We start from the raw sequence: 25,863 nt of genomic DNA on the forward strand, positions 1-25,863 counted from the left end.
GATTCAGGTTTCCAATGTGGAAAATACTTACTTTGTGGAATCTACATGATTCATTCCAAAAACCAAACCCCTAAGATTTATGTACCGCTACCAAATGCAGAACTGATAGCTCAAGCCTGGCAAGAAACAAGAATATTCGGGGATATGTAAACTATATGGACAAAAGTATTGGAAGCAGAAATAACTTTCCAAAATGTAAAGTTTTTTTTTTTTATTTTTTGTAACCTAAAATGTTCCATATTGTACACGTTTCTTATATTTGGTCAAGAGGAATGTAAACCTGTAGACGTATATATTATAGTAACAACAGTGCAACAGCTAGGACATAACGTCAGACACCGCCGGTGATCACGCTGACCCGTGTCGCAGAATCACAGTATACTAGATGATAATTGAATTTGGAATTGTTGTGTAACATAGAAAAAGAAGGATAAGAGAGATACCGGGTATTCAAGGCATAGTGAATTGCACGCAGATGAAGCCTTTGTAGCCCGACTCTGGTGCCTGAAGGGTCCCAAAGATCACTTTAGAACATAAATGAATGAACAGATGGGGCCCTGTTACAGATTGTTCATTGGGGCTTTGCGATACGCCTTTAAGTGACACCAAGGAGACTGGTGGGCTGGCAGTTTTTGTCTTGGAATGGAAACAGTCAGTGGTCCTGCACAAGTGACCGCATGTTCACAACAGTAAAACATTATTGGAAATAAACTCGAAGTAGGAAGAACCCATGAGGGTCTCAGTTCTGACGCACTAATCACACTTATGAGATTTTCATGGTGATACAATGCAAACCTGATCAATCACAACAACTATAAAACTATAAAAGGGTTATCCAGGTTTGGCCCAAAAGTCGGCAATTACGCTATGTGACTGCAGATTTGTGAAATCCCGTCAGCGCGAATGGTGCACACTATCAGGATTCTCCAATGCCGGGAGCAGGTAGTCATGTGACCACTATTCAATGATATGCATACCCCAGGACACATTCCAACTAGGTGAGTGTGGCCTCACTCAGTATAGTGATTTGAACGAAGCCTCGCATGTCTAGTCAGAATGTGGCCAGAAGTATGCATATTACATACTAGCGATCACTTAGCCAGCCAGTATCTTCACCAGAGCCGGAGAATCGTGTCATCGCGCACGGGGCTGCCCTGTTATATTTCACAAGTCTGCAGTCACATAGAATGACTGCAGACTTTTGTGCCGATCCTGGACAACCACACAACTCATAGTTAAATGTCCTTTGGCCCATCTTTGGTGCTGTACATGAGAAAAGGGGTTACATACAGGGTTATAGATATCGTTAACAGTAAATAAATTTACCATCACAGACTGGTACAGAGGGGAGAGGACCCTGTCCTTGCGGACTTATATTCTACGGGATAATGGGGAAGAGACAGGAGGTCGGGGGTGCTGCAACACTGGTGGTGATGAGGCGGCAGCTCGGGTGGTGGTAAGGCGGCAGCTCTGGAGGTGGTGAGGTGGCAGCTCAGGTGGTTGGTGAGGCGGCAGCAGAAAGATATTCCTTTGTAACCCTCCTTCCCCCACAATACACATACATGATCAGTTTGATTGAGCATGCACGTGTTCTCATTGGGGAGGGAGGAGTTAGCCTAGGCAAGATATCTCTGGTACTAGCTTTTTTCTCTGGGAATAAAAGGAACGATAATGTTAAAATTAAACATATCCAATTATTTTCTCACTTAAAAACTGCCAAGTAAAAAGCCAGGACACCTCCACAATAATTAGATGGTAATCCAAAATTAATCTAATGTGTATCAACCTCTTATGGTTATGAAATTTTTGAGACATTCAAAAACCACAAATTTTTCAAATGGAAACCACTTCAGGAAATTATTCATTTTGGGAAGTTTGAGTATGAGCTTTTCTATTCTGCAAGAGTTTTGGAAGTGTTTGTTGCAGTTTTTGATTGGACAGTGCCTAGTTTGCAGACGTTTCCTTCAAGATTCCTTGCCAAGGGAAATGCTCTTTTTTTTTACCAGGCGTTACAAAACCACTTATAAGAAAGCTACTTAGAAGAACAGCCAAGTGGATTCCCAATAGAAATGAATACGAGTTTTCCATGCATTTTTTAAGTGGTTCTATGCAAACATCGTCTAAGACTTCTTGATATAATTGTTCATTTGAAAGTGCAGTTTTTTCAAAAATAACATTCTTCTGCTTGCAATCCTTGCCGGTCCATGGAGAAAATGGTGTAGAATGGCAGAAAATGAGTAGACCAACATGCATCAGTCAGCACATCAAACAGGAGAGCAGTGCAACATTAAGATACAGAAAGTAAAGTTTTTAAGAACACCCAAAGAGTAGATGTTTTTGACCTGAAGAAGAATATGCTACCTGAAACATCTTAGCACAGGCAGCAAAACATGAAGTGCAGCCTAAAGTATATGAACAACGATGACTACTCTATGGTCAGAGACTATAAGGTTGCTCAATCCTCAAGGGTAATTTGCCAGCATTGTAACATTTGGGGGAGAGAGTCCTGTTTTGCAATCATATCCATCTGAGCCTAGAACTAAGAAAACTCATGAAACTTAAGAGCAGCAATGGGCTGCAATATTCTTATTTTCAGGAGTACTGTTCTGCAAGACATTTATTTGCTATCCGATGTAACATTTTGGTTGCCATTCCGTTTATTTGTGGTCTCTGTGTCCACATTGTCCTCAGGGTTTCCGCAAAATAGGACCTTCCACCACTTCTGTTTGAGTAAATTGATGTTGTACAGAACTGGATTTACTATTGAATTGCAAAATGTAAACAGCAGAATCCAGAAGAAAACCGTCTCCGATAAGATGAACTTCTTTGTTAGGTTATGAACAAGAAGCAAAAGGACAATTATAAACACGGGCGTCCACATGATAAAAAAAGAGATCATAAGAGTGAAGAGGGTTCTGAACAGTCTGTAGTCTCGCTGAGACACGCGGTACTGGTGGACTTCAGAATAAGCCGTACTGCTGATCATCCGCTCCCTGATTTCCTTTGTGATCTTCAAAAAAAAATACAAAATTTATCAATTTAATTGTAATATAAATGTATACAGTACCATGGCAATATGAGCGTCCTTTCACCTTTTAATTCATCCCATGATCATTGGCCACAGGGATAGTGTGACACAACAATGTCACGCGATCCCCGGAAGAGCCAGTGCCAACACACCAGGAATGGCACCGACACAGCAGTTGAGTATAGGGATTATTATTTTTCTTGGGAGAAACATAGGGATTGAGATGGGGCTGTCCAAGCAGTGGCCAACCCCTTTACTCCAACAGCTTGACGCAGAAAAGTGACTATACATTTGTCATTTTACCTCCTTTTGCCTCCTGCAGCTTCCTTCAACAGAGACTGGCATTTCAGTCCTCCTGCCTTCACGATGGCCACCGCAATGGCTTATGGAGCAGATGAGTCTAAATTTTGCCTCCATAGCACAGGAAAGATAGAGGAGGTAAGGTTCAGGCTTACCACTGTCCTCCCTTCTTGACTGTGTTGGTCATCTTGACTGCAGGAGAACCAGAACGCTGGTGTTAGTGGAGGCAAAGGAAGGACACCAGATAGGGTGATTATACAAATTGTGCACAACCTCTATGCTGACTTCAAGCAATGGAGCTGTCAGTAAAGCAGGAGGAGATAGCACTGGTTGGGGAGTACAGCCGGAGTGACCGAGGCTTCAGAATTACAATTAGGTCTTCAACCTTATCAATTCAGAAGCTGATTTCTCAGTAATGGAGGAATGGCCTGGCCGGGTAAAGTTATTGCTGGACTTGTCTTTGAAAGTGCCATATGCACATATAAATAGTTTGTGGTGTGGAATCTTGTTGACAGATTCTCTTTAAGTGCTTTGTAATCTACTGTATAGAGAACATCTCCTGCAGCTCTAAAACGTACACTAGTTAATAGGCTGTCCCAAAAATTTCCCACTCTGATAGCATTTATGTGTAAGCTTTACATCTTTAGATTTCCAAAAGTAGTTATGAACCAAAATATTAACGATTTCCTTACCTTGAAGATCTTGGTGTAGCTGACAATAATGCTTAATCCTGGTATCAAGAAGTCCAAAAATATAAATGAAATATCCCATGCAATTTCTTCTCCAACTGTTGGCCAAATAAGAGTACAGACCCGGACATCCTGATGGGCACAAATGAGAATATGAGAGCATTTCCGATCAAGTACTATTCTCTTTACGTTGTACAAATGAAAATACATAGGTTCTCTAATAATGGCAGGCTCGAATACATGTTTGTTGGCCAACCCGTTATCAGCATGGCTTTTTTCTAGATATCCTACAAGAATTGGGGTTAGCAAAGTATAGACATCGCGCACAATTAGGGCAGGTGCAGGCGACTATTCATTCTCTCACCTGAGAGTCAATTATGCAAATCACACTCCCATCATATTGTGATCGTAGTGTGGTCTGATTTGCTTGGATGAGAAGATGGAGAAAAAATTGTTTCCATAGCATCCATATTCTGTCAGTTTGTGGAAATCGGACTGCACTCAGATGTCAGTCTCATGGTTTCCATGGACTCATTGACTTGCATGGCCAAGTGCCATCTGAATATTGGATCAAACTTGTGCATCCTGTGATTTTTTACGCAGACCGGCTCAGTCCAAGGAAAAAAATATCACATGCTCGGCCCCCATATAATAACGTTGGTCTAAATGCAATTCAATGTTTTCTTGTATCGCACTGAAAATACCCTTCGTTCCCCTTGTTCAAACACTTGATCAGATTGCAAATGGTTCCTTGCCTCTTCTGTAATAAACCAATCAATGTGAATAACAGTGGTCTTGTCCATCCATTTGTAGACTCTGAACAAGAAAGTAGTCGAAGACCCAAGATGTCTCCCCAACAACACTATGGGGGCTTGTCTGACTAATATAAGGTTAACTTTTTTCATAAAGAACACATAGTACAAGAAACTATATATTCCTAAGAACCAATATTAAATCATTCTGAATTAAGGATATAGATAATGGGCCATATATTGGTCATTTCTGAAAGTATGGTTAAAATCAATGGTTCCCATTAATGGTCTCACATGTCATCTTCTACACTCATAAAATATTTGAAAGCAATAATAGTCAAGACACCAGGCTTGAAGCACAAGTTTGGATTATTTATTTAAGTTGTGCAAAAAAAAATAATACGATGCCAAAAGACTACTATGGGTCCAACCATATTCAAATTGGACCATAGTGCAATATTCTATTCCAGAACTCACAAGTAGTGTTTATGGTCTCAACGTTCAGAACTGGTACTCACCCTCCACTGCTCCACCTGCGGTGGTGATAACGTCACGTGAACAGCACTGCAGCCAATCACTGGGCTTAGCAGCTCATGCCATCTACAGGGCAGAGCTGTGAGTCCAGTGATTGGCTGTAGCTTTGCTGATGTGATTTCACCGCTGCCACTGGTAAGCAATCACCAGTGCTGAGGAATAGATATAACACTGGACCCAGGAAGGGAGAGTAAAGGCTGATTTTATTATTTCTAATGTAGGCACGGAGATGGCGTGCAGAAAGATGAAGCTGGAAAACCCCTTTAAATAGTTGATGGCATTTTCCTTATATATGTGGGTCTCATGTATCTCTAGACACCCATCGCACCACATCCAGGTAGATAATGAATGGAGAGGTGTCTGCGCTTGCTCTTGTGTAACACCCCAGGTAACCGGTTATTACAGTGGCATTGCTTTCCTCACGTGGAGAGTGATGCCATGCTTGGAAGCTAGGAAGGATCCCTTTAACAGGTAACCAGCACATACAACACTGTTCTGACTCCAGGCCAGAAGGGAAGCTCTGAACCCGGTTTCAGGGGAGCTTCCCTAGATAGATATATTCTGGTCTGGAGGAGTTAGTCAGTCTGTCAGAGACATGGAAAGAGTTCAGATTGTGAGAGGAGAGAGAAGAGAGAGGAAGCAGAGAGAGTCTGCAGAGAGTGTGAAGGAGAAAGGAAAGCTGGGGCCGTGCAGACCTGTGGATCTGCACCTCCTGGAAGGAGAGCGAAACAGAGCAGTCTGTAGGAGACTTGATAGGGAAGAGAAGCAAAGGAGAGTAAAGAGCTGGAGGGAAGCTGCGACTGAGCTTCCTCCATGCTGAAGCGCAGAATTCCTTTAGCTGGAAGACCGAGGTTGTGGGGGTAACTTTATGCCCCATGGCAGAAACCCGCGGACAGGAGATTGCAGGTCACCTGTCCACCATTAACACCTGAAGGCACAGTAACAGATATATCCCAGAGTCATCCTGAGAGACCCTTTAAAAATGCTTGAGTTACCTGCCATGCGGGTAGTGTCCTACCAACAAGGGGGACAGAGAGAATGTGAGGACCTTGTGTGAGGCCTAAGGCAGCAAGGGACTACAACGCAGCGCAGAAGGCAAGGTTTCCAACCTCACCTGGCTAGGGGGATTCCTGAGTCGCTTTCAAGCCGGCCTTACCTGTACTTGTGATCTGGTGCTTTGGACTGTGGCTGCCTTACACCAGTAAAGAGGTAAAGAGACTGCAACCTTGTGTCCTGTTTCTTACTACATCATCTTTATCTACTACACTGGGAGCCCTGGGGACCCAGCTTCACCTGTGGGAAGCCATACCATCCCTGCTGTCATAACATCACCCCAGTGGACCCCTTTAAGCAGCGTCGGTCATCCCTGACCGAACACCACAGGTGGTGTCACAAACTTTCCTATTCCTAAAAACCCCTTTAAAGACCTTTCCTTTCATTTGGATGCCCAGGGCCACGGACCGGGTCACTGCCATCATGACCACCCATTTATTGTCGACCAGACCCGGTACCGAGTACCCCCAGGCCCTGGCTAGGGTGCTCCACATGCCTCTCTCCATTCCGGGCATGCTTGACGTAACTACTAAATATCTAGAATAGGAATATCTAATCTCTAAGATGGGAGAACCATTGCTACTTGAGAAGAATAGAATACGACACCAAGACACCATATATCAGCTACGGGGGTATTCATACAAAGCAGTGGTTGCGGTATATGGGTCACCTTGGGGTCTTTCTTTCTAATTGACCATTTTTGGTTTATGAAAGTCAAACATAAGTCAAGGGTTTCAAACTAATTTTTAGAACCTAAAATGATCGAAAAAGTTTTCATTCTTGGTGACGTGACAAAAGATCGAACGTCAGTGAAAGCTACTAACCAAACCAATATTTATCTCTGTTTATGTTCCTCTGGTCACTGTGGGCCTGGAGACCTACAAGAGGAGATCACAAAGCCGATAATGAGTTTACAGGAAACCAGAGCTGAATAGCAGGCTGATTACCGGGAGCCGTGCGCTCACTGAGACTTCTGGTTACTGCCGACTACGGCTGTATTTCTTACTCTAAGGTAATTAACCCACAATGTCCACAGAGCTCGTGACATGTCATTTACCTACCAAAAATATAAGATATGAGTCATTTCACGGTTCCTCTCAAAAAGTACCTAGTACTGGATTCCTCATTTTTATTTCTTGAAGTTGAAAGTGATTGAGAAATCTTATCCTAAAAAGAACCAGAGCTGCCTAATCCTCTAATGTACAAGCTTTACCTATACCCACTGGAGCAACGTGTTCTCATACTTACCGACAATTACACAGTTACATTTGGAATATTTAAAGAAAAGTTATCATCAGAAAATGACATATTGTTTAAATCACGTTTTTGTGTTAATTTTTAAAAAGTTTTTGGCAATTTTTTTTTTCTCCATTTCACAATCGGTATTAAAAAAATTGGACATTTTGCAATATTTCACACTGTCCACTGGGGCTTTTTTAGACTCTATATATCTATTATTCCTGGAAATCTACATATAAATTAGCAGCAATGGACAGCCCAGATTATTAGTATTAAAGCATCTAATGAGCTTGTGTAAAATTGTGATGGAAGGTCTACATAGGAGTTGTGAAAAAAAAAGCCATAGGAAGCATGCGAAATTTTACAATATATTTTAAAATTTGCCTAATTTTTCATTTTAAATAAATTGAGAAAGTACAAAAACATTTGATGTAGAAGACGGACATGTCCATTATGATCAGAAATAATACAGATTTCTATAAGTCATCTTAAATAGGAACATTACAAAGAAGAAAGATAATTGTCTGTTCTTCAAATTAAGCCCCCATCGTTATTTGCATTTTTCTTTTTCGTGTTGAGGTATTCGTTCTTGCTTTTTTTTAGCCAAATTCATTAAAATGACACATGCAGTTCATGAATATTATGCAAAGTAAAAATTGTAATCTTTAATTGTTTTTGCAACTCTTTAGTGCAAAAGTCACGCCTAATGCAAAATGGCACAAAAATCACGCCCCGAATATCTGCTTATTCAAAAACACTGTAGGGGGGGACTGGAATATATTTACGCCAAATTTTGCAATTTATAAAATGTATCTTCTTCTCATAGAGATAACAGGGTTTTTGAAAAAGTACACAGCAGAGAACAACGGCAGAGAGTGATGATTAGGAGACCTGCCATGAAAGTTGCAGGGCTGGTGATTTATAACTGCATCTCTTCAGAAGGGAGGAAGATGAGCAGCAAACTGCTGTATAGAAATCAACGGGCTGGGGAGAGCTGGTTGGGCTGTCAAGTGGTAACTCCACTCCTGGAATGTAACAACTGTGCACTATTGGCCAGGATCTGGAGGCCAAGCGCCATGGAAACAAGCTGCACACTATGAAAGATAAAAGCTCTCATTCCAGGAAAATGACAGTATACAGAAAAAGTAAGACAAAGAAAAAAGTATGTTTCAGTACATAACAACCAGCATTCTAGAGACTCTTAGTAAAAAATATACATTCCTTTATAAGGGTAAGTTCACACAGGGCGTGTTTGCTGCTTTTGGTTTTCTGCAGCAAAACCTGATCTTCTTGGCAGGAAAGAAGCTGTGTTAAAAACGCAGGTTTAGGTGCGTTTTTGGTGCGCTTTTTTTTTCTCTTTGTCCATGCTAATGTCCTTCAATTTTCAGCAGCAAATAATAAAACCTGCGTTTTTTTCACCACCCATTCAAGTCAATGGGTGAAAAAATGCTGAAAGAAGTTATATGCTCTATAAAAAAATGCAGCAAAGCACAAAATACTGATCACACAAAAAAACAATGTGTGTGCATGAGATTTCTGAAATCTCATAGGCTTTGCTGGTACTGTAAAAAGCAGCTGAAAATTAGCATAAAAAATGCAGCAAAAACGCCCTGTGTGAACTTACCCTTAGGCTGTTTTTGAATATAGTTTTGCTTTCGGCTGCGTTGTTGTTACTTGATCCAATTTATGTTATACAATGCTTGATATAACGATCATGAGATATAACACTTTGGTCTAGAGCTGATTTTCTATTTATTAATCCAGCCCCTACTAGAATGAGTTTGTGACTTTTTGCGGCAGGAAAGATATATATCTTTGTACCGTGTTAGCCAGTTGATAAAAAAATATTTAGAATTGAGAGTCCTCAGTGGCGGATACCATTTAATGGCTAACTGAAAAGATGGTAAATTGCAAGCTTTCGAGATTACTCAAGCCTCTTCACAGCACAGAGCTGTCATTATGGGAGAGTGATAAACAGTTGTGTCCATAAATATTGGAAAGTTCCTAGATAAGGAGTGAATGTTTTGTTGTCCTCTGATTGGGGTCTGGTACTGTTATGATGCCCCTTAAGGCCTGAGTGCAAAAAGACGCCCAGATTGCACCCACTTTTTAAAATGGTTGAGAGTGGTGTTAAATAGCAAAAACGTTGCAAACATGGCACGCAGCTTTTTTTTACCCAACTTTTTGTAGAAAAACATTGTTGAAAATGCCTTGATACATTTCTCACATTGAATCATGGGGACTTCATAAGGCTTTGTTAACAAAGATTAGCAGAAAAACACTTATAAATGTATAACCTAAAGTGAATCTCTAAAAAGTGATTTAGTATCTAGTTTTAGGGAAGTCTAGACCAGGTCTAGGTCAATGACTAATTTAGATTTTTCCCCCAGACATAGAATAATGATGACATTCCTCAACATTGAAATTGCAACATTAAGAAGGAAAAGTTGTGGAATTATGAAATCATAGAATCAATATTTTTTTATTATTATTACGGTATGATTTATTTATATAGCACCATTGATTCCATGGTGCTGTATATGAGACATACAAATTAAAGATATCATACAAATTAAAGATATCACTTACAGTAAGCAAACTAACAATGACAGACTGATACACAGGGGCGAGGACCCTGCCCTTGCGGGCTTACATTCTACAGGATTATGGGGAAGGAGACAATTGGTTGAGGGCTGCAGCAGCTCCGGTGTTGGTGAGGCAGTATCTCCGGTAGTGATGAGGCGGCAGTGGGGTCATTGCAGGCTGTAGGCTTTCCTGTAGAGATGGGTTTTCAGGTTCCGTCTGAAGGATCCGAATGTGGTTGATAGTCGGATGTGTTGGGGCAGAGAATTCCAGAGGATGAGGGATATTCGGGAGAAGTCTTGGAGGCGATTGGATAAGGAGCGAATAAGTGTGGAGGAGAGAAGGAGGTCTTGGGAGGACAGAAGATTACGTGAGGGAAGATATCGGGAGATTAGTTCAGAGATATATGGAGGAGACAGGTTATGGATGGCTTTGTAGGTCAGTATTAGTAATTTGAACTGGATACGCTGAGGGAATGGGAGCCAGTGAAGAGATTTGCAGAGGGGAAAGCGGTGCAGTAGCGAGGAGAGAGATGAATTAGTCGGGCATCAGAGTTAAGGATAGACTGGAGAGGTACAAGGGTGTTAGCAGGGTGGCCACAGAAAAGGATGTTACAGTTGTCAAGGCGGGAGATGATGAGGGCATACACAAGCATTTTAGTAGATTGACGGTTGAGGAAAAGACAGATTCTGGAGATATTTTTGAGCTGGAGGCGACAGAAGGTGGAAAGAGCTTGGATGTGCGGTTTGAAGGACAGAGCAGGGTCAAGGGTTACTCTGAGGCAGCGGACTTCCGGTATGGGGGAAAGCGTGATGTCGTTAATTGCGATAGATAGGTCAGGTAAGGAAGATCTGTGAGATGGAGGAAAGATGATGAGTTCAGATTTGTCCACATTGAGTTTGAGGAAGCGAGAGGAGAAGAAGGAGGATATGGCTGATACACACTCCAGGATCTTGGACAGCAGAGAGGTGACGTTTGGGCCAGAGAGGTAGATCTGAGTGTCATCAGCATAAAGGTGGTACTGGAATCCATGGGACTTTATGAGTTGTCCCAGTCCAAGTGTATAGATTGAGAAGAGTAGGGGTCCTAAAACAGAGCCTTGGGAAACTCCAACAGAGAGAGGGTGGGATGAGGAGGTAGTGTGGGAGTGGGAGACGCTGAATGTGCGGTTGGAAAGGTACGAGGAGATCCAGGATAGGGCGAGGTCTTTGATGCCAAAGGAGAGGATCTGTAGTAGGAGGCAGTGGTCAACCTTGTCAAAAGCAGAGGACAGGTCTAGGAGGAGGAGTACAGAGTATTGTCCGTTAGCTTTGGCGGTAAGTAGGTCGTTAGTGATTTTGATCAGGGCTGTCTCAGTTGAGTGATGGAGGCAGAAACCAGATTGTAGATTGTCAAAGAGCAAGTTAGATGAGAGGTGGGAGGAAAGTTCAGCGTGGACGTGCTGCTCCACTGAGTTTGGAAGCAAATGGGAGCAGCGATATTGGGCGCTAGCTGGACACAGCAGTTGGATCAAGGGTTGGCATTTTAAGGATAGGCATGATTTTGGCATGTTTGAATGCAGAAGGGAAGATGCCAGAAGTTAGTGATAGGTTGAAGATGTGGGTTAGGGATGGGATAAGAGTGGCAGTGAGGTTGGATCGGGTCGAGCGCACAGGTGGTGAGGTGCAATTTGGAGAGGAGACAATTAAGCCCCCCTTCAGTGATGTTGGATAGGGAGGTTATGGGGTTTGGGCATTGGTCTGGTAAACAAAGGGGTTGTGGGGGTTGAACAATGAAGATTCAATAGGCGTGTTACTGATATACAAATGATAAAAAAATAGAATCAAAAGCTATTCAGTATGAAGGCCATGTGCAGAAATGTCCACACTTACAGCTTTGGCTGCTATCACTTAGATTATTAATGGTTGCCTGAGGTATATTCTGCCATGTTCAATGCGCTTTGGCACAGAAATGATCAAGATCCGCTGCTAGCAGTTCCCTTTGCAATTGTCTTCCAATGACGTCCCAGATGTGCTCTATGGGAGAGAAGTCAGGAGACACTGCAGGCCATGGTAGCATGTTTAGGCCATGTAGGCTGCTCACAGTAGCATGGGGAACAAGCGGTCTGAGGTTGCCATACTAAGAAACGACTCCTGGGACACTTTCACATTCCCTTATTTGTGACATGTGGTGTCTAGAGCCATCTCTGACTATCACTGTGTTCAAGACAAAAACAGGATTTACCGCTAAAGAGAATAGACCTCTATTCCAGCCTCCTTTGCCGTCTTTCCCTGCACCATGATAGCCATTGAGATTATCAATATAAGGTCAACGGACACCTCTACCTGGACATCTGACTTATAGCCTAGTGTAATGCAAACGCCTTCTGATGGTTTGTGTGGACATTGTTTGAAGTCTTAGGCTTGGTATGTGATGTCTAATTTCACTTGCTGTACAGAATAGATCACTATGCACCATTCTTCGAATCTGATGAGTCCACGTGGACAACACCATGAAGAGGCCTCCATTTGGGAATGTCCCACCAGTCCTACTCCTGGGATTATGATGTAGGGTGGCTAAATGTATGGTAGTCAGACCCCTCTAGTCCTCATTCCAGGAATACTAACATTTTTGTGTTACATTGATTAGATCATGGAATCAGTGGTGCAGCGATTTCTCCAGTTTTCTAGCAGCTAATTTTCAAAAAGGCAATGCCAAGCCACATGTTGCTCTCGTCTACATGGCCTTATTGTGCTGCAATGACCTGCAGAGTCTCCAAACTTGCCTCTCATGAAGTACATGTGGAATGTTATTGGTCGGCAATGGCAAGAGTAGCTGCCAACAGCGGATCTTGATGATTTGCCCAAGTGCATTCAGGGTGGCAGAACATTCCTCAAACAACCATTAATAACCTCAAGGATAGCAGCTTCATCATGTTAGTGCGTGTATTTCTGCTCATGGTGGTTATAGAGTCAATACTGAATAAATCAAGATGTTCTGAAATTTTTTTTCAATTTTTTTATAGATCCAGTTATTTTTATAATTCCGTAACTTTTCCTTTGTGAGAACTTTAGGAATGATTTTAGAGAGCATTAGTCATCTAACAGCTAAATATTTTAAGGTAAATATAGGATTCCCTTCTTTAGGGATCAGTTGTTGCCCAGACACCTTTGAAACAACCTAACTATCAGAGAGAGGATAGACTCTATTTCTGGTCAGACATTTCCAAGTATCTAGGAGGAGTATTTTTAGAGATGCCCCAATATAGAACATGAAGTATCAGATGTTCCTTAAAAGTTTCAGCAACTTTGCAGAATTGTAGGCTCCAAGACAGGAAAGTCAGGATATAGATTCCCAGATAGGAGTGTCCTTTCAACGTGTACAAAACATCTAATATCTCAGAATAAAATAAACTCAATAGCCAAATAGCAAGATGTGAATTATCTCAGCACCAACAGTAGAGTGGAATTTGGAAATTTTGCAACTTTTGTTGATTTGTGTACTCTAGGGTTAAAAAAAATAAGATTTTTTTAAAATTAGGCTCATTAGAATTTTTTTCAACAGATCAGGTAGTCCACTCCTAGTAGCTACTTTCAATAATGTGAAAACTTCCTTAACGAGCCTTAATTAGTTCTATAGCCAGATTTACTTAGAATGCGACATGTTCTATTTATCGAACAATCCACAAATGACGTGCTAGGCAACCAGGGAGTATGTGCAGTAGGGAAAGGGGCCTTTTTCTGTAATTGGTAGGTGTTAAAACACAAACTATGGCATGGTTGCCAGTGTCAGGAATGAAGAGCGGGCATCCCCTCAATCCACACAATCCTGGTCCAAGCTGTCTAACTAGACTTGCTGGGAAACAAAATAAATCTAAGCTGTTCAGACAGGCATCCTGACATGTGAGAGCCATCCTGATAATTAGCATGGACAATGTTATGTTTTAAGGTGCCAAGCAGTAGGCCTACACCCCAATGGCAAGGGACGCTGTATTTGTTTAGTTACTGGCTAGACAGCCTAGAATTTATATTGAGACTATTAAGTGAAAATTGCTTTAAAGTGATGTAGAGACACAGACCCTAATTTCAGCAATGTGTCACCTAATGGGCTGCTTGCAGTAGATATGGTAAAATCATTATTTTATCAGCAGGAGATTATCACTAGAGGACTAGTAAACCTGCTGCCGTGTAGTCCTCCATATTCATGAGCTCTGTTTAACTCTGCCCCCACCACTGATTGGCAGCTTTCTGTCTATGCACAGTGTACACAGAAAGCTGCCAATCAGGGGTGTGGGTGCAGCTATACAGAGCTCAACATTCAGAGAGCTGGTAGATCTACAGCTGATAAAACTGTGAATTTAAAAAAAAAAAAGCAACACGCAGCCCAGTAAGTGACACATCGCTGGAATCAGTGTAAGGGGTATGGTAAAATGTTATTGCCTTTGCCTCTCGTCCCAGTGTCGTATGTTACTAGTGTATGTGTATAGGTTAACATGTGTTGATATTGCTACACGATTTAAGTGTACTATCACCTCGTAGATTATGGTACTGCTACATAATCAGGTGTATTACCGTGTCTTGTTCACTATATATATATATATATATATATATATATAATGCAATGTATATATTTGCTAGATCTGTTAAATAGGGAAAGCGCAGTATTAATGTAGTAAGAAAGAAGGAAAGACAGTACGCAGGCACAGGTAGCCTTAGAATGTGGCAGCTTATAGCTTGGGCAGATGTTATCAGTACTGGGGCGAAACGGTGGCTGGGGCAGAACACAGAAGCAGTGAGCTGGGAGCAGGACAGCTCTGGGACATCACAGAACACAATACTGAAGGGCAGGTCAGTCGCCAGGTGGGAACTAGCTTCGGAGGTGGAAACTCTTTTTTCTGGGGCGAAACAGACTACGGCAGCCCTAACCGAGGCAGAGCTGAACTGGGAGGACACTGAGGACCTGTTCGGCACGGTCTGACCTGGGTATGTGTTATGTGACAGGAAGGAAGGTGCAGGGAGAGAAGAGGAAATCTGTAATACTGATTCTGATGTAATTGCTGTGAAGAGTCTGGATGTGCTGTGTAGAGCTTACAGTAAAGTGGTTGATTTGAAAGTTGAAAAGGACTGTGTCTCAATCTTTGTTGCATCCACTGATGGGAACCTGCAGCGAAGCAGAGGTGGCCCTGACGGCGCAGAGAATGAAGCCACAGGTACACAAAGTAATGGACGTTTTCATGTATTGGGAGGCCAAGACACTGATGTACCAGGGTGTTTGGCCATGACTACAGCCTCGGGCCAGACCCTTACATCAGCATCTCTGCCTCTACATCATGCTGCTCTCAGATGAGGCAACAAAAACCTATGGACAGAAGCCTTTAACTCTAAGCAAGAAAATAAAGCGGTTATTTAATCTACTACCAAGTTGTCACAGAATGCAAATGCACCCAAATTTGGGCTGGGTGTACATCATGTTTGATATTACGCTCGCCACGAAAGTCTGAAATGGTCCAGCCAAACATATACCAAAGAAGTATACCTTTTCAATAATGCTGGATATGGAGAATCTTAACCTTTATCCTGTACAACATGCCAAAAGGACACCTTTTTTGGGATGTTTAGTTATGAAATGGACACATCGACATAAATGTTTCCTCAGGGGAATTTCCATAAGAGAACCATCCATTGCACTTACCACCGTTCCGACCCACCTACCCTGTGTGTCCACCGGCAATTTAATGTCTACATAAGAAAATATAACAATTTATGTCAAAAGGGAAGTGTTCACTCTTTCTCTTTATGGCCTTTTCCCATGTGAGATGACCTTCTGATTGATTTATATAGAAGATTTTATCATGCTATGTAAAAGAGAACTGATTAAAAGATACAACAGGAGCTCTGCACACAGTCCAGCTATTCCGGCATGTGGGCAATGCCTACAATTGTGAAATCTAAAGATCCGTGTGACGAATGTGGAGGAAAAATACCGCTAAAGTAAAACCATTTTTCATGAGTCATTACGGAGAGCTTCTGGACCTGTAAATGGATTTATATGTCTTGTATGTGTACTGGGAGTGCAACTTCTTACTGAGCAAATAGACGTTATGAAAAGGAGAACCCTCAAGCTGTGTGTGACTTGGCACCATGACATAGAGTTTCGTGCATGTCGGTATCAGTGAATGTGTCTTGCTTCCTGATATCGGACGTGTTCGTAAGCCAAGTGGCATCAAGAGCGCCAGAACTTAACTCTTTAAGGAATTCCATAAAGTTCACCGTTCAAATCAGGGGAACTGCACAATCAAAAATGCCCGAAGAATATTTACTGGAACATCTGTGATTTGTAGAAATTACGTATGGATAATATCACATTTTACATTTTTTATTGTACAGAGATGAAGAAGTGGGAAATATGATATGTAATCTTTGTTGACAAATCTCAAAATCGCAATATGACATAGACCCAATTTCACCTACCTACAATGATTGTGGGGAAGAAGGAGGAGGGTATCCTGTAGATGTGGCTACACGCCATCAATATTGAAAGTTGAAAGGTGTCTACAATGAGAAGATCTCATAGGATCTGTATTAAACCGATGAAAATGGTGGATTGGTGATGTAGAGGAGGAATTATAAACTTCAGGTACCCTGTACAGTATCCATCAGGTCTGCATTATGGCTAAATCTGTAGAATCCAACGTTCTAGAGCTTGTCTTGGTTCTGACAAACCCTCTTACAATTAAAGTCAACAGAGGGATTGGCTGATCGCTGGAGGTCCGACTTCAGAAACCGTAGGTAATAATGGGGATCTGCCACAGGTCATACATTAGATGGAGATCATTCAAATAAATGGTGGAATATCAATACAAGCTAGATTATCAAGAATCGACTAAGGATTCTATGCAACCATTCATAAGTAGGTTGCAACCCTCAACCTACTGTCTCCTTCCCCATAATCCTGTAGAATGTAGGGTCCTCGCCCCTCTGTATCAGTCCGTCATTGTTAGTTTGTTTACTGTATGTGATATTTGTAACTTGTATGTAACCCCTTCTCATGTACAGCACCATGGAATCAATGGTGCTATATAAATAAATAATAATAATAATAATAAGTCATAAAAAGACCAGACTAGAGAAGAATTCTGCATACGCAGATCGTTCGGGGAGCATAGAATATCATTGTTATCGGCAGCACATCTCCTGCTGATGTGGTGCAATGTGCTGTTGATAATGAAGATTTTAATGCTGGCATGAACTATCCAAAAACATTTGTTTTTTGGGTGATTGCCTCCATGTTTATACAATCATGTAATGGGGAACCAGAGTTCTGATGGTCTGAACAAGCCTTTACTGTCCCGTTACTTGGAGACGCTTTGGAAACCAATTTTACTGCTCCCGTGCATCTAAAATGAAATATGAAGTAACATTGCAAATGGTATTAGGAGAAAAAAATTGCTTTTATGAATATCTATGGTCTCCTTGGTTATAAGACTACATATCTCTTTGTGTAGGCTGATCCCACAGTCTTTGCCGTTTATGCTCTCTGTTTGTCTCTCTCTTTATATACAAGGAAAAATTACGAAAAGCACCAAGAATAACTTTGTTTTATAAAGTTTAAGTAATAAATGATACATGACGGCCAAGACTTTTGGCTTAGTGGAGTGGCTCTTTTTTTCTGGAAGTTCTTCAACTGTCCCCAAATTATTAGTTGGATAACATTACTGTATTTTGTGCCCAACGCTAAGCTTAATCTCAACACAATGTGCTCCCCATTATTCCCCCTTTGCCTCCGAATGAGGCAGTGATGCCCCCGTCTCCTTTATTGTGTTTAGGGGCTATATTTGTATTAGACAAGATAGACTTTATTCTGTCATTAGACTAGGTGAACATAATTACAAATTAGGTATGTATAAGGGGTGGACATACCATTTGTGCAACCTGTCTAGGGACCTAAGACGTAAGGGGGTTCGCAACCATCTCCAAAACAGGTGGTAATTTGCATTATGAAGAGCTATTGGACTGCAAAGGGCCCATAGACCGTTACACAGGGGTCTTCTCCTGTATGTCACCGCTCCTGGTATGTATGCAGATGACCTGATTTTATTCTTATCAGATCCGTCTTCTTCCTTAACCCATGTTATTAATAGGATTTCAGGTTTACACAAAAAAAGGGCAACATTTTCATTAATAAGAAAGGATTAAAAGAATTGATAGCCCAGGTAAATTCCAAGAATACTGTTTTTCTATGGAATAATACTATTACTATTACCCTCAACCTACTGTTTTCTTCCCCATAATCCTGTAGAATGTAAGCCCGCAAGGGCAGGGTCCTCGCCCCTCTGTATCAGTCCGTCATTGTTAGTTTGTTTACTGTATGTGATATCTGTAACTTGTATGTAACCCCTTCTCATGTACAGAACCATGGAATCATGTATATAAATAAATAATAATTAGTCATCTCCAATGAACCATGCAGAGCGTATGCATTCATCGGACACTGTATTTGTTTGGTCCTTGGTCGGCTCTCATGCATACATCTCGTCAAACCACGTCGATCTACAGTCGGTTTCCTGCATCATTTTACTGTGAAAGTTTGTGGTTGATTACCCTGTAAACACTCTTCAAAGTCCATTTCTTTCTATGCATCCATCTGCTTGACTATTTTGACAGTTTAGTAGTCTACGTGCAGCAGGGCCCTCAGTCCAGTCTATAAGATATACCTGTATTCTTTGTGATCTTTGGTCCTTCCAGTCCATGTAGACATAATATGCGAAGTACTTTACATATGTGACGGCTGTACTCTAGCGCACGTCTAGCAGACTCTCCTTGTATTATGATTAGTCGGTATTAGAGTAGACTGTGTACTGAAAAAAACATCTCAATAACATTACACCAACACCAGCCTAAATGGAACCTGCCAGCTGCTTCATGCTGCCCGACACATGGGCAGCAGGAATCAGAGACCGGCTCCGGCATTATGGTGGCTTTCAGAGAAAACTAGTTGGAAGCTCGGCAGGAGACAAGATAGAATGTCTGAGATGAAAGACTCCATTGATTTCTCCCTGTCCACTTAGCTAGGCTGACAGCCCTCTCCTTAGGTGTGTATAGGGACAACACATTGCATGAGAGATCTGAACAGGGATTTTCGGGGCCACATTTTCAGGGGGAGGTTGCATTTATTTGCACTTATCCACAACAAGTCCATAAAGTTCAACATATAATCAAGATGTTGATCCAGAGGAAGGCAAAACTCCCGTAAGATAAATCCTAATTGCCCCATCTTAGGGGAAAAATTCCTTGCCGACTTAACATCCCCTTCTAAAATCACATATGGAACGTAAATATGCAAATTGCCTCTTCAGAGAGGAAGAGGACAAGAACTCTATAGCGCCACCTGTTGGCCTTGCAATATGACTTCGGATAAAAGCCAAATCAGAATCTCAGTTTGCAGACAGTGTTTAAAGGCATTGCCCCTCAGCAGTGCAAAGAATATGATCTGATTTGGCTAGATGAGAGGCTCTGGACTGAGGTATAAGGGGTAACGTTTAGTGATGAGCGAGTGTACTCGTTGCACGGGTTTTCCCGAGCACACTCAGGTGATCTCCGAGTATTTATGACTGCTCGGAGATTTAGTTTTTGTTGACGTATCTGAATGATTTACAGCTACTAGCCAGACTGAGTACATGTGGGGGTTGCCTGTTTGCTAGGGAATCCCCACATGTATTTAAGCTGGCTAGTAGCTGTAAATCATTCAGCTGCGGTGATGAAAACTAAATCTCCGAGCAGTCATAAATACTTGGAGGTCACCCGAGCGTGCTAGGGAAAACCCGAGCAACAAGAATACTCGCTCATCACTAGTAACGTTTCTTCTTGTGGAGAGTGACATACCGGCCCTGGCATGCCAATGTGAGGAGACTTATTCGTCATGTAATGCTCATCTTCAGAGAGGAAGAGGACTAAAATTCTATAGCGTCACCCATTGGAAGCAGCAATCCTACTAGGGCTGGTATGTCACGCTCAACATAGAAAACCGCTACCTCTTATACCTCAGTTAAGAGCCTCTCACCTAGCCTAATCAGAGCTCATACTTTGCACTGATGAGGAGCAATACCCTGAAACACCGTGTCTGCAAATTACTATTCTGATTTGGGTTTTATCCCAAGTCATATTGCAAGGGTCGATAGTGACTTTAGGATTGCTGTTCCCAACAGATGGCGCTATAGAGTTCTAGACCTCTTGATCTCTGAAGGGACAATTTCCATATTTAATTTCCCAGATGAGCATCGCATGGTGAATAAGCCTCCTTACATTGGCATGCCAGAGCCAGTTTGTCACTCTCAACAAGGAGAAACGTTACAGATATGGAACGTAAAAATGTATCAATTTTTCTTGTAAATGTTCATTATTGTCGCGTGTCAGGGACATTTACTTATATGCAAATAGAAATGTCTTTTTGCCTCATGGTGGAACCAGATTTGTATATAGGCAACAGCTCTTTACATTTTGGTCTGGGCAAGCAAGTAGACATCTTACCGAAATGCAAACGTAGAAGACAAGCTCCTCATAACAAATGTGCTAATAGATTATGGTCAGCGGAAATCTAAGTAAATATAAGGGGTAGTGCAGAGAAAATTTAGGAAAATCACATAATGCATATTGTGGAGACATCTAACGTGTACATTGCATAATCCAAAAATAACTAAAAGCATTATGCCGTGTCTACTTTATAGCATACAACTGCTATAAATAGGAAGAAAACAAAAAGTCGCCTTTCAGAGTATGGATTTATAAGAAAAACTAAAATTATAACCAAAAAATAGATGCACAATAGAAACTAACTTGAGAGATGTCCTTATGCGACAAGGTCAGGAGCAGCATAAATTCCAAAGAATTCCATCCACAATCATTTTGTCATCCTTCATAAAATGAGCCATTGTTGAGCCTTTCATTGCAGGATCATGTGTAATCTACGCTGCATAATGACATTTCCTTACATTCAGTTGGCCTCATTTTCTGGTGAATGCTGGTGCAATGTCTATCCTAGATCCTTGAAATTGGACGGATGGAGCAGAATCAACTAGGTACAATCTATACCTGCTTGGGATAGTCTAGCAAGGGTGTCTAAAAGTGTATGGAAGTCCTGAGAGTACAGATCTATTTCAGATAAAACAATTGTGGGAAGCTACAGTCAATGAAAATAGATGGAAAGATTATGTGTTGAGAGTGTAAGAGGATCCCTAAAGGCAACAAGGGCAGAATCTTCTTTTCCAAAGAGAATCCTATACTTGACGTTATTTTTTGATGAAGGGTAATGGAACATAGCAAGTAATCGAACAGTCGGACATAGTGTCACCAACAGGTATGTTCTCAGATCAGCACGTCTACTAATGTTGAAGTTCTCTCAATAACTCAGGCATTAAAGCCATGCCAAAAACTACTGATGAGGAGTTTGGTATACAAATGAACATTATTGAGTTTTGATCTGCAAGTGATTAAGATTCCAGTGGAATAGAACCTTACATTTACGTGTAACAGGTCCATCAGTTGGAAGATCAACCTGCCACACCATACATGACCGAGACAAACTCGTAATAAGTCAAGCCACCATACATTACCAAAGTAATGGAGGTCAAAAACAGATTATGTCAATGTGAGATAGATGTAATGAAAAGACAACAATTTGAACCAAAATCAAAGCCACATCATACAATCTGGTGGTCACCTAAATAAATAGTGACATCAAAATAATGTCTCACGTCTGTCAACAGGTCCTTCAACATAAAAAAAAAAAATTGTCATATTCAACTGTACTGGTAATTGCAAATAAAAACAAAAATATATTGCAGGAAACTATTTTGGAATGGTGTAACACAGGAATATTAAAACCGGATGCTCCTGAAATTTAAGGATATAACCACACAGGTTTTTTTAACAGATTTGTATTAAAATCTGTTAAAAATCCTCTATAAAAGATGCTTGGAAAAACACTTCCTATTCCTTTTTTATGGGAATTCCACTTTGCTATTTGTATGAGGTTTTTTTTAGTATTTTTATTTTCCTGAAGAGCTGTTGAAAACCCCAAAAAATGCATGTCACTTCTTTGAAGAAGATCCTGTTGGAATCCGCTCCAAACTAGGCACCCTTCAGTGAAAAGGCTGCACAAAACACATCAGAAAAACAAAAACCAAAACGTCTTCAGAAAATGAAAAACTCCAACAAAAATTACTGAAGCGGTTTCAGCTTGAAAATCTTTGTTTTTTGAATACTTCAAAAAAACTGTCAACATAGCCTATTCCAACATAATGAAAGTGTGGCAAGGATTAGGCTAGATTCGGATGGATTTGCCGTTCAGGCATTCCTAAAAGCAATATTATGGCAGCCAACTCTGTGGACGCCAAGCTTTTTGGAAACAAAAAAAAATATAAAAAAATGAAACCACCTGATAATAGAGGAAAACTCAAGCATTCATACTAAACAGGTTTTTGTGCCATGCCAAACCCATTCAATATTAAAGGCAGATCACGATGACTATCATATTGTGAAGGCATATGGCAAGGTTATACATTACTTTATGATCAGTGGGGATCAAAGCTCTTGCAACCCCACTAATCCTGAAAATAAAATTGCTGCAGTCCCTGTAAGTCTTTGTTTCCAGGATCCCACTGCCCAGGAAAACTGAAGCAAAACTCTATTCAAGTAAATGGGGCTGGATGCTACTCTGGGTATAGTCCGGTGGCCGCTGTGTAGGAAAATCAGCGCTGTGTCGGAAAACGAGCGGTGTCCCATTCTTTCAACCCCATTAAATGCAGTTTTGTTTGTACAGTCAAATATTTTAAGATTTTGTATTTTAAAAATGGAATAAGCATTCTTAAAGTGACTTACCCTATTATTCACCTTCTGTGTTATTACATTGAAGAAGAGACACATGGGAATGGCCGTCATGGCTGAGAAGACCCAAATGGTCAGAATTCCTACTGCCACCACCTTAACATTACAGGTGGTGGCCTGGGACAGCTTTATGATACAGATCATCCTCTCCAGACTCACTGCAGACAGGGAGGAGAGGATAACACAACCACTGAGGCTGATGACATAAAAAAGCAGGTGGCAGAAGAAATCACCCAAGATCCAAACCTCCGTCCATCGAATGACCAAAATGAGCGGTATCATGCTGATGAACAGCAAGTCCGAACAAAAGAGGTTCAGAACAAAGCAATTGGCAGTTACCAGTTTCTTCTTTCTGACAAGCAAGACAATGGCGCTGATATTTACAAAGCATGAGAACATGAACACCACGGAGAGGAATATGGTCTCCAAAACCTTCACCTGCAGGCTCTTGTCAAACTCGGAGAAAAAATTAAAAAAGGTGAAGTTGCAAATTTCTTCAGACTGACAAGATACAATCATGTAACCCATGATAGATCAGCGACTAAGACTCACAATAAAAAAAATGATTAAGAGCGATTACATCCAGCGATAGTCAGGAGGTCTCAGATATGAAGACCTTCTTATGTCCAAGGCATGGCTAAGGCAGCAGTGGAGTGATGAGCTTCTGCTCTGTGTGGCTTTCTTTAGTCTGGAGGTGCAGCCAGTCGTTTCCATCTGTGATTTGTAACAAGGAAGTTACACAGCATTCTTGTAAATATCCACCCATCTAAAACAAAGATGAAGGTGTCGTAGATCTAGGATGTCTGCTCTTGTATTAACAAATAATAACCGTGGTTTATAATGTCCTGTTCTGAGCACAATTTCCACACTGTGAGTCTTGTAAAAATTGCTTGTGTTAACAAGATAAGATTCTGTGCTTCCTGTTCTGATATTGTATCTGCCCCTGTCCAATCCACCAGCAAACGGCAACTTGGAGGCTTGTGCTTTTAGTAAATATTTTAATAATTGTCCAAAAAATGAAAAATTAGCCAAAAAAGGAATAGACAAAATATCGCCAGAGTTTGGGACTCACCATGGACCGCCGGATAACTCCATCGCCCACATGACCAAGGAGGGAGTAGCGGCTTCATCGCGACAGGAGCTCCAATTAAGGTAAAAGCGGTGCGCACTCAGCAAATTTCCGACCCGGCTAATCTGTCTGAAGCACACCGCATCACATCGTCAATGGAAGCTTTGCCACCGGCCGGGGCTGCTTCTATCCGCTCTTTCTTTTTCAGCACATACATGCATGCTTTTCAATCTACAATATAGTATTTTCATACTGGACCCTGAGGGGCCTGCACCCAAAAAGGATTGTGAACTTTCAAACTAAGACTGTGAATACACTGAGGACTATTTAACGAAGACTCATCACTTGATTGAATCCATTTGTTACTGTTCTATTAGTATGGTGTACACAAGTACCTTGTATCGTATATATTGATATTCTTTTCAGGTGGCCATCATCTACAGTGGGCTGTGTAATAATATAGCTACCTTTACAGCTGGGCAAGGTGTAACTACACAATTGGGGCTAAGTATAATTAGTCAACGGGCAAAGAGCAATCTGAGGTTTTTTCATTCTTAGCTTGTTTATGTTTATTCATCACCTTGCATCGTATATATTAACATTCTTTTCAGGTGGCCATCATCCGCAGAGGGCTGTGCAATATTGTAGCTTTCTCTACAGCTGGGCAAGGTGCAACTACACAATTGGGGCGAATTAAAACCTGAATTGAACCTGAAGGGAATGGAAGGAAACTGGCCTGTCACTGTAAACAATGTTTCTGTTTTTCACTTTCACCCCTATAATCCTTCACTTTCGGCTACCTCCCCCAATCCCCACACCAAGCAAGGAACTGTTTATCTCTGCTTCAATCCTCCCCATCCATATCACCTCCTCCTCAGAACTGTTCCTTAACATACAATCCTCTGTCTCAAAAAACAGACAGCCCCCTCATGCCCTCTCCTGCTAACACTTTCTCTGCTCCTCCTCACTGCTGGTGATATCTCTCCAAATCCTGGTCCTCCTCACCATATTCCCACAGTCATTTCTACCTCCCATCCACGCTCTATCACAACCTTCCGTAACCTCTCTAACCTTATACCCATTCACCCAGCCCCCGCTTTCCCAGTCCCACTAACAGGAGCTCTGTGGAACGCTCGCTCTGTCGGCAACAAGCTTTCCTACATCCATGATCTTTTTGTTACTACCAAACTTTCCTTCCTCGCCATCACCAAAACCTGGCTCACCCCTTCTGACACAGCCTCCCCTGCTGCACTCTCTTACGGTGGCTTCCACCTTTCTCACACACCCCGCCCCAGCAGCAAACATGGTGGAGTTGGTTTTCTCCTGTCAGATAACCCCAATCCCACTGCCACCCTCTGTTACCCTCCCTTCCTTTGAGGTGCACTCTGTGCGCATCTACTCCCCCTCCAACTGGCTGTCATCTACCACCCCCCCAGGGCCAGCCACCACCTTTGACCACTTCACCACCTGGCTACTTCATTTCCTTTCCGCGGACATCCCCACTATCATGGGCGACTTCAACATCCCCATTGACATTTCCCTCTCAGCTGCCACTAAACTTCTATCTCTCACTTCCTCCTTCGGCCTCACTCAATGGTCTTCTGCAGCCACTCACAAAGATGGTCACACACTGGACCTCATCTTCACCCGCCTCTGCTCCCTATCTAACCTCTCTAACTCACCTCTTCCACTCTGACCACAACCTTCTCACATTCTCATCTCTCTCCACTCCATGTCTACAATCCCCACCCCACAA

At 41.7% G+C, this 25,863-nt stretch overlaps 1 protein-coding gene across 1 annotated transcript; it reads right to left on the minus strand.

Moving 5' to 3' along the window:
• Positions 1-181: 181 nt before the first annotated feature.
• FFAR4 (free fatty acid receptor 4) lies at positions 182-23,696 on the minus strand. The gene is made up of 3 exons (XM_069753769.1): positions 23,033-23,696; positions 4,021-4,149; positions 182-3,010 (listed from the first exon to the last, which is right to left on the minus strand). Exons 1-3 carry the CDS (start codon positions 23,564-23,566, stop codon positions 2,618-2,620), a joined length of 1,056 nt encoding a protein of 351 aa, XP_069609870.1. The 5' UTR covers positions 23,567-23,696; the 3' UTR covers positions 182-2,617.
• Positions 23,697-25,863: the final 2,167 nt, after the last annotated feature.

This window comes from Ranitomeya imitator, chromosome 2 (genome assembly GCF_032444005.1).
Source record: "Ranitomeya imitator isolate aRanImi1 chromosome 2, aRanImi1.pri, whole genome shotgun sequence".
Taxonomy (NCBI): domain Eukaryota; kingdom Metazoa; phylum Chordata; class Amphibia; order Anura; family Dendrobatidae; genus Ranitomeya; species Ranitomeya imitator.

What these genes read in the sequence shown, in the direction of transcription:
- FFAR4 (XM_069753769.1), bottom strand. Translation starts at nt 23,566, where the DNA reads ATGGGTTACATGATTGTATCTTGTCAGTCTGAAGAAATTTGCAACTTC. An exon ending in CACAGAAGGTGAATAATAGG is followed by an intron (nt 4,150 to 23,032) that starts GTAAGTCACTTT and finishes TGTGCCCATCAG; the next exon opens with GATGTCCGGGTCTGTACTCT. An exon ending in GCTACACCAAGATCTTCAAG is followed by an intron (nt 3,011 to 4,020) that starts GTAAGGAAATCG and finishes TTTTTTTTGAAG; the next exon opens with ATCACAAAGGAAATCAGGGA.